Raw genomic sequence first — 10,027 nt, forward strand, 5'->3', positions numbered from 1 at the left:
TTCAGGTGAGACGTTGTTGTGTAAACCGGTCCCAAATGTCTGACTCATATTCAGGCCGGTCTTGGGTACCGAAGCAGCACACGGTCGTCTTTTGTCCTTTATTGCCACAGCGAAGTGTCTGCGACCTAGTTTCGCTGAAAGACCCCATTAGGCACCTTTCAGAGCCTTCATAACAGCCCTTTAAAGCAACAGCAAGGAACCACATCCATTAGCCTCTGCAGAAAAGCATAACGTTTCCCAGAAGTAGAGGACAATCGTGTGAATGTGTTGTTTTGTGTCGTTGACATTAAGCAGGGTGTGTTGCTGTCTTGCTTCGGGCTCTTCCGCTTGGCGCTGTGGACGAGTTGATGGTAAATGACAATCACGGCGTCGTTAATAGACACCAGTTTCTGTCGGATGCTCATCAGTCGTTGGGAGTAATTACTGCAGGGCAGGGCTCTTTGCTGTAACACGTTTGTTCTAATTAATGAAAATATTCCCAGTGTGTGTGTGAGTGTGTGTGTCCCCTGTGTCCTTCACACCGCTGCAATCTGCCAAGTGAGGCAAGTTGCCTCGGTTTCTATGTGTGTGTGTGTACATATAAAGTGGGCTATGCTCCCTCTGTGTGTGTGTGTGTTTGGTGTGTTTGGAAGCCTCTGTCCCCGGTGAAGCCTTTGTGTTGTGCTGACAGGAGGAGTCAGCAGCTCCCTCTCTCTCTCTCTCTCACACACACACACACACACACACACACACACTGCAGCTTTCTGGAACAGCAGGTCCTGTTCTCCCTGTCCACGACCGGGCGGTCCGGCTCATCCTCAGCAGCTCCGGCTGCTTGCAGGACTGGGACTACGATACCATAAATGTTGGACTGTTTTCAGGCCACGAGTCCCGACTGTTGACTGTTTTTTTAATGAAACCTCAGAGATTCGTTTTCAGTTTCTCTGAACACTGTTGTCATTTAAACAGATTCTCAAAGCCATGTAAATGGACACCAAATCTTTGTCCTAGGGTTGATCCCACTACTCCGAAGTCCAATCTCATTCCTGCTGAAAGATAAAAATCAGCTTCTGGGTCCAAACACTTGTTTAATAGCAGCAGATCCTGAAATCCTTCGAGAGGATTCGTCTCCTCACGACTTTATCTCATTATAGTAAATTCTGCCAGGTCCTGATTGGCGTCATTTAGCCAGAAGTTTCACTCGTCTCAGTCTCTGAAGACAAATCTGTGCAAAGATCGGAGTCACATGTGAAGTGAATCAGTAGATTCCCCTCATCCTCTCTCTGGTCTGTGTTCTTGGGTACATTTACCTGTTGCACTTGTTAAACATAATGCTTCTTCAATGGGATTTTCATAATTGTAACACATATTCACATTCACTGAAGATGAGTTCATGAGGCATTGGTCCCTTCAACGCCCTGGGTCCCGGGAATCCCTTTAGAGGACACAGTACCTAAATATCAGGGAATTCTGGGTCAGCGCTTGAAAAGCTGTGTAAACTGACCCTTGGATTTCCACTATTCATTCTTGATCATGTGGGAAATGCTGGATTTTTTTTGTGTGTTGGGCCCACCATCGCCTGACAGCTGGGGAGCAGAGAGGTTGGTGTTCTAGACGAGCAGCAGACAGGAATTTGAATTCTTCTCCACAAGGCTGGTGTTAGTTGATGTGGAATGAGCGTTGCGTTCTCTCTTGCTGGCGTGTTCCTGTTGCCTTCTGCCTGCCGTCTGCGAGCCTTTGTCACGCCTTGCGTACGGGCCTCCTTGCATATGTAAGTGCGTCTTTGTCAGCCGAACAGAGAGCGTTTGTTCCGTCAGAATGGCGCCGGGTCAGGCGGCGGCGGCGGCACGGCGCTCCAGACAGAGAGCAGGTGTTGCGTCTGCGTGCGGATCGTTCTCAAGTCTTCGGTTCTCTCAGGGAAAACGAGCCCTCTGCGTTCAGTCGTTTCCCCGTTGAATTTTCCGTGTTTCCACGACCTCCAGGCCAGAGCGGGGCCCGTGCTGCGAAAAACAAGACGTGCTCTCATGAGCTCATCCTCAAACCAGTCCTCGCTGGTTCAGACCACAGGTTCATTACCACGGCGAGGAGAGCGGCGGAGAGGGGAGTGTGGCTGTGAGCTCAGGAGAAAGGGGCTCAGACTGCATAACAGGAAAGACGGAGCGAGAGAGGAAACAGAGACGGGCCTTTCTGAACGGCATGAGTCATGAAGGTATCACTGTGAGCTCAGTGTGGAGTGACTCCTCTCCTCTCACCTGGGTAAAAACACCAGACGCTGTGTGAGACACGGACTTGGACAAATCATAATCGATTGTTTCGTGACTTTAGGCAGTTCCTTTAAACTGCACTGCACTGGATTGGCTCCATTTTAGTTTTTCACCGATATAAATACACAAGTGCTCCCTGATAGAACCTGGACAGGCGTCAGCAGTGTGTCGCTCTCAGGAGTCAGTCAGCTCCAGCATGGTTCAGTGGAACTCCATGGCTCTGATTCATCAGGTTCTGGTCTGTTTTGTTTCATCCTGTCCTTCCCTCGCTCCGTCTCTCTCCACAGTTTGACATCAACCAGCTGATGACCTCAGTGAATGTAAGCCAGAGCCTCAGTCCCATCCACAAGCCGCTGGATTCCCCCGGCAGCGTTGGCAGCGTCGGCAGCGGGGCCAGCGGGAGCAGCGGGGGCAGCGGCGGCAGCGGCGGCGTGGTCCGGGCGGGCGGCGCTGGCGTGGAGCAGTCCCCTGTGGACCGCACCAAAGGCTTCTTCCCCGACGAGTCTGAGCCGCTGCTGCGCTGCGACTCCACCTCCAGCAAGGACTCGGCCCTCAGCCGGAACGGCTCCTTCATTACCAAAGGTAGACGATGAACGTCACAGTTCTTTATTTCTTCAATACTAACCAAAGACCCATTGGCATTGTGGGAGATGTGGTCATGATGATCGCTCGATTAAAGCATGAGTGAATCATAATGAATCAAAGGCGCTGCACGAGAAGTGTTGAGAGAGCCGCTTGAATGACTCATATGACAAATGAATTTTTCACAATCTTCCTCTTACTGAAGTTATTTCTGACTTTAGTTGTTTGTTTTCTGTATTTTCTATTTCTCCGGTCTTTCATTTGAATCACATTTGAAATCGATAATATCATTCTTCATATGAATCATATGAATCATGTCAACCTTCCAGACTTTGACAGTGTGTATTGATAATGTGACAAATATGTTATTAATCCACAAATCGAACTCAGTGTTTCAGATTTTTATTCCTTTACCTGAATTTTTTTGTGTGAAAATATTAATTCAAATTTTGACCACATTTTAAACATTTTCTGATATCTTTATATTTTCATTCAGTTCTACACCAGGAGGGTCAAACATTCTGATAATTTCAATTTAAACTTTTAAATGTTTTTCTTTGTTGTGGCATATGTGATGAAAATATTTATTTATTAACAAAACCTAAAAAATATTCAGAAAATAACCACAATCTCCAAAAAAATAAATAAATAAATAAAAATTGATGAAACATTTTGATGTAAAATAAAGTAAAATGGTTAAAAAAATGTATATACAATTTCTGATTTACATATGTTATTAAAACCTCTCTTTGAGGCTAATGCTAGCTTGTTAGCTTTCTTTTCATCACTTTGGTGGTTTGGCCAGATTGGAGCCTCTTGCGGTCCAGTTTTGGCCCATTGGCCTCATGTTTCACGCCTCAATAAGACTGTTATCAGTATGTTTTTTTGCAACTCAGTGAATAGTTTAGATCAGATTTTCAAGTGAAACTTAATCACAGAGAGTATACATTAATGTAAAGATATATTACAAATCATCATTTTAAAGGTTTTATCATAGAAACTATCCACATTTAGTGTTTCAGTAAAGTTGTGAACCAGAAATATGTTGTATTTACATGAAACTTAGATTTCTTTCTTCGGATCAGCTGGAGGATTTTTCTTCATCTCAACTGATCCAACGTTCAGTTTTCATCTTTTAAGACGCTGAAAACTGCCAAGAAAATAAAAATAAAGGGATTAAAAACTCATCATTTAGTTTTACTGGACAGTTTCAAATGTGTTCGTCTCACACAGCTTTCAGACAAACTCCAGACCTTCTTACTAAAACCTTCTTAAACACCTCGTTCTTTTACCTTTAGAAGAGACCTGCAGAGGTTCTGATGTGCAGAACCGACTGTCATCAGGCTACAAGGTTGACGCTGAATAGCAAACTGAGAATTGTCTGGAAAGGAGACATCAGTGATTGTAATGATCAGGCTCTGTGGAAATCACCCAGAGATGGGAAATGATGGGACTCGAGCAACCTGATGTGTTGGAGCGTACTGCCCTCGTGTGGTCGAACCAGGGATGGACAACTCCTGACTCAGTCCATTCATAAAAGTATTCAGGTGTTCATACAAATAAATGAATGAAAGAAATCCTGTGGAGCCAAATCCAGTCCAGGAACTTTGTTAATAATAAAAAAATGAATAAAAATCAACATTTCAGATGGAAAGTTCAAGGTTTGATGTTAAATAAATAAATAAGTAAGTAAGTAAGTAAGTAAGTAAGTAAGTAAATAAATAAATAAGAACACTGTGTTCAAAATAAGAAAATATATGTTTGTGATTTTTTTATTAACTTAAACATATCTTTTATCCAGCCCTGGAATATTTTTTTTAATCATTTATTTTAATATTTTTAAGTTATTATTATTATTATTATTGTTGTTGTTGTTGTTGTTGTTTAAGGTTTTTTTCAGTTGCAGATTTAATTTTCACCTTCAAAACATTTCTTCACTTTCAGATGGAATTTTTTTCATCTTCACATTTAAAGTATTAAACCTTAAATCTGCAACTGAAAAAACTGAAAAAAATGAAAATAAATTATTTTATCAAAACATTTCCACGGCTGAATCAAAATTACCTTAAAGTTGAAAAATGCTTTCAGAAACGTTTCTTAATACAGTGTTTTTAATTAATTTCAATTTCAAGATCCTTAAACTTTCATTTTAAAATTTGCTTTTTTTCAGTCACTTTTTTTTTTCATTAATAATACTTTTGGCTTAAATTTAGCTGCATAAAATCCTCATATACATCTGTAATTTGACTTGCATGGTTTCATATTTTAAGGCTTTTAAATAACCTCAGTAACGCAGGAATAATGTCCTGGTTCAAATGGATTTAAAATAACCATTTTAATTAGATCATCTGTGAAATCAATCATTTATTCATGTTTAGAAAATTGCAAAAGCTTTTGAAAAGACTGTATCATCTTCTCTGAATTTAGATTTTCGCTAAAGAAGAACCTGCTCGAGACTGAAAGAAAGAATTCTTTGAATGACTCTCCTCATATTCAGCAGTATTTAAATAACAGCAGCGCTGCTGAATGAGTTCTGTACAATGAAGTGAAACAAATTACACTTTAAATAAATGTGGTTTGGCAAGAAAATCAAGTTCATGAAAACCACAATGCTTGGAATTTGTTTAGCTCAGCACTTCCTTGTGATCATGTTTCATAAAGTTCCCATCATTTATCTTCTGAATGAAAAAACAAGTGGTTTGAAAAACAGTTTTGATTTAAAACAAAAGGATTTTTTTGGCCTAAGGTGATTAATTCCTACATTAAAGTTAGTTCACTTTTCAGTGTTTTTCTTTTTTAACAGGTTTTTAAATTGATCAAATCAGAGAGATTCACTGTTGTTTGTTTTTTTTTTTTTCACAAGGTTTTCTAAAAAGATAAGCCATGATGATGATGACGAAGCGATAAGGATGACTGTTAATATTCCGGTAAACGTGGATTCTTCCGTTTGTCCTCTTTCCTCCTCGTCCGTCCAGAAAAGAAAGACACGGTGCTGCGGCAGGTGCGCCTGGACCCGTGCGACCTGCAGCCCATCTTCGACGACATGCTGCACATCCTGAACCCCGACGAGCTGCACGTCATCGAGGCCATCCCGGCCGCCGAGGACAAGCTGGACCGCCTCTTCGAGATCGCCGGCGTCAAGAGTCAGGAGGCCAGCCAGACGCTGCTGGACTCCGTCTACAGTCACCTGCCCGATCTGCTGTAGGGGGGGGGGGAGTGAGGAGGAAGCGGTACAGGAGGGAAAAAGAACGGCGCTATCTTTGACCGCTACGCCCGGTACGGGGAAGGCCTTCCCCTCATCCACACCGTCTAGTGGATTTTATAACTCTGTGCTCGTATCTACACCTCTCCTTCTATTCCAATCGCCTACTTGTCTTGTGTGTGCACGATCACTCTCTCGCTCCGGCTGAAAACAGGGTCGACACTCGGGTCTGGCGACCTCGGTGCCTGGGACTTACCACCAACACGTGACAGATACCTCTCTGAACCGCCGCCGCCACAGCGTGTGGACCACGGAGTTAGAGACAAAACACTTGGTCGGGTAGCTTTGTTAGCTGTGTCACGGATGGAGAACGTACTGGAAGTATCTCCCGAAGGCTTTGCTCTGATTCTGGCCCACTGGTGTCTTGAGCTCCACAGGGTTCTGAAGGTGCTCCACTGGCCTGAGATCTGGTGACTGCAGGCCGTGTGAGTTCAGTAAACCGCCGTGAAGTGGTTTCAGGCGTCACCCTGCTGGTCAGGTACGAGCGTGTAACTCAGGTAGGATAGTGTTCTTCACGTCATGCACAGTTGACCAAGGAGCCCAGAACTCCCCCCTCGAGTACCAAACATCTGAGCAGCGGCATCCTGACTGAGGCAGCAGGACTCTGCAGAATACACCCCCCCGTTTTCAGAAAGGTGTGTTTTCAGTGGCTCCTACGCCCAAAAACACAAAGTTTTGGGTTTTCTTTGTCACATCGAAGCCTCAGATTTAGAAGCGATGATCTGTTTTTCTGTTTTTGCTAACCGTCACCATGTAGATGGCACTTCAGACTCGGTCCAACCAGGGTCCTTCACACTTCCCAGCTTCAGCTCTTTATCATATTCACCTCCGAGCTTCTTAGAAAGACCAACAGCGGCCAGTCTTTGCTCTCAGGTGTGTTCCTGCAGGTGGAGAAATCCCTGTGGGGAGGTGGGGGATGTTCCAGGCTTCAGTCGTCCTCCAGAACCTCCGAACTGAGAGAAGAGTTGATTTGAGGCACTGACGTGGCGACTCCACAGAGAACGACACAACAAGCACTTTCAGCATTCTGAAGGACCACGGTGTCACGCTTAGGCAAATCTCTTCTGTACTTTCCAACCGGAGATTATCTCCTGGAGTTAAGAATCACTGTGTTTACACACACACACACACACGCACACACGCACACACGCACACACACACACCCCTTTAGAAGCAGATGAAACCAAACCCGACACACTGGTCCTTTAAATGACCGATGCCTTCGTGTTTTTCTTGATTTTTTTTTCCTTGTTGGTGCCAATTCATTCAGGTTTTCTCACCAATAATCATCATCTTAATCTTGAAAATGATATTTAAGATAAAGCTCGGCAGTCACTGCAAGAAAGGAAACTCCATATAAGCAACAACGAATAAGCTATAGCTCTAAATGACACTGGTATTATTCTTTGATTTTATTGATCTTTGAGTCACGTGCCTGAACTTCTCTTTTCCTTCTGTTCCCTTTGTTGTAGCTTTGGAAAAACTATACATCCAAAATATTAGAAACTTTCAAATTACTCCAAAACTAAAGTTTTTCTTACTAATATTCCGATGTATGGTTTTTGCCTTTTTACTTTTTCTTTTGTTTTATTGTTATTTTGACAGAAAGAATTAAAAGAAAAGGATTTTGTTCGGTGTGAATCAGAACCGAACAGGTTTTGATGTTGCTTTGGAACTCCTGGTACTGAAACGCACATCCAGCCCTCCGCTCGCTGTTCCCCGCCCGCCTCAGCTCATGTAGCGTTGATAAAGTGTTCTTCATGCATTTTGGAGCTTCATGTCCGCCTGAACGTCCGACGATGTCCAGTTTTCCATCCTGTAGTCATTTAAAATGTAACACTGATGCACTAATGATGTTTTCCTCTCTGGAGGCAGATTCATGCTGTCGGGCCCTTTATTACATTTTTTTTCCATTTTCTTTTTTGTTCCGACATGCTGTTAGCTAACATTTAATTTTGTTGTAGTGTTTCTTTTTTTTTCTATATTTACTTCTTATGATTCATTATGTTATTGTCTCTGTTAGCACTATGATTTTGTCTCTGACGGGCATTCACATACTCCATTTCTCTACTTGAAGTAGGACGATCACGGGCTCTTCTTTCAGTTCCTTCTGCATCCGATCTTCTTAACATTTAGAAAACACCACCCAAAAAAATGAAATATTGAAAAAAAAAAAAAAAAAAAAAAAAAAGACAGAAACCTGCTGTTGGGAGAGCGTTTCCACGGTGACGGACTCACCCAGCCCCAGGTGCGTCCGTGGTACAGTGGTGCTTCATGGGAACTGTCAGCAGCCCTCCCCCGACACAAGGGAACGTGGGCGTGGAGCCCCGGACTGTAAGGACTATTTGAAGTATTCCAGACTGAGAGCCAGTCTGAAGCTCTGCTGCTGCAGTGGGTGAGGACGAGGCGGCGGCTCGCTCCCCGCCGCGGGACGCCAGCTTCTGATTTACCGAGGAGCGAAATGTGGCTTTGAATGGATGATTACAGTAAATTTCACACGTGTAACCAGTATGTTTACTATTATGTAACCTCTTAAAAATCAACCGAATAAAGTTCGAAACATTTGTATGAAGTGGTTTGAGGCTGTGTTGTTCAAAAGCTTCTTTCTGAGGAGGTTCATTCGAGAATCTCTGAGAAGCGACAGATTTTCACAGGAGTATGTGGGGGGTTTGGGTCCACGGCCGTTTCAGGAAACTTGGCATCCCCAAGCTCAGTTGAATTTAAGCCGACATTCTGCAAATGTTCCTTACGTAAGTTATAAGCCAAAATAATATTTAAATACAAACTTCACACAGTTTGATATTACAGCCCCGGCCAGGCGATTGATTGCTCATTATTAGTATTACTATAATAGAAAAAAAAAAAGTCCAAAAAATCAAAATCAAACTTTATTTGTAGAGCACTTTTCATATTAATAAAAACAACGCAAAGTGCTGAACAGTAAAAAACTAATAAAAACAAAACAATAAAAACCGCACCATCAATAAGTACACACACACACACACACACACACACACACACACACACACACACACACACACACACACACACAAACATACTCCCAATTTTTGCACACAGCAAAGCAGAGGAGACTTGGCATGGCACTAAGCATCATGGGAAAACACTACCAGTGGGGCCGCCCACACCAGGAGACGTCGCAGGTCACTAATACTGGGGCCCCAGGGCTCGACCCCCGACCCCATCAGACCAAGGGAACCTGCACACCAAAGTGAGGAGACCCCCAAGCCAGCTGGGACCAGAGGACCCGAGCGCAGTAACCCCAGCAGAGGACTGGATCCAGCTCCCGGTGTGAAGGACCCCCTCAGGAAACACTGGAATTAAACAGTGGAAAATATAAAAAGACATGATACAAAGTTAATAGAAAATAAGTAAGATAAGATCATAAAGTAAAAAAGTAAAATAAGTTAGAAGTACATAATAAAAATAGAATAAATAAATATGATAAGTAGAAAAAAATTAAAATGCCAAAAAATCAAAATAATGGAGATAAAAATGATAAAAGGTTAATTAAAAGTCTGATTAAAAAGGTGTGTTTTCAAGCTCCCTTTAAAACTATCAACAGTCTCTGCGGTCCTGAGGTTCTCCGGCAGGCTGTTCCACAGGCGGGGGCCGTAATGGCTGAAAGCCGCCTCGCCATGCGTCTTGGTTCTGGCTTTAGGAACACACAATAAGCCACTGCCAGAGGACCTCAGGGCCGCGAGGGTCGATACGGTAAAAACAGATCAGCTAAATAAGAAGGTTCAAGGCCGTTAAGACATTTAAAAACTAATAAAAGAGCTTTAAAATCGATCCTGAAGCGGACAGGGAGCCAATGCAGCGACTGTAAAACCGGTGTAATGTGGCTCCGCCCCCTGGTCCTCGTCAGCACGCGAGCAGCTGAGTTCTGTAATAATTGCAGGTTTGAAATGTTCTTTTTGGG

General features: G+C 43.2%; 1 protein-coding gene across 1 annotated transcript in view; it reads left to right on the forward strand.

Moving 5' to 3' along the window:
• tnfrsf21 (tumor necrosis factor receptor superfamily, member 21) overlaps positions 1-8,655 on the forward strand; it is a 36,818-nt gene extending 28,163 nt beyond the window's left edge. The window contains exons 5-6 of the mRNA XM_030109880.1: positions 2,531-2,825; positions 5,801-8,655. Coding sequence (XP_029965740.1) covers positions 2,531-2,825; positions 5,801-6,030 — 525 coding nt within the window. The 3' untranslated portion in view covers positions 6,031-8,655. The remainder of the gene's footprint in view (positions 1-2,530; positions 2,826-5,800) is intronic.
• The last annotated feature ends 1,372 nt before the right edge of the window (positions 8,656-10,027 follow it).

Source organism: Salarias fasciatus, chromosome 15 (genome assembly GCF_902148845.1).
Source record: "Salarias fasciatus chromosome 15, fSalaFa1.1, whole genome shotgun sequence".
NCBI classification, from domain to species: domain Eukaryota; kingdom Metazoa; phylum Chordata; class Actinopteri; order Blenniiformes; family Blenniidae; genus Salarias; species Salarias fasciatus.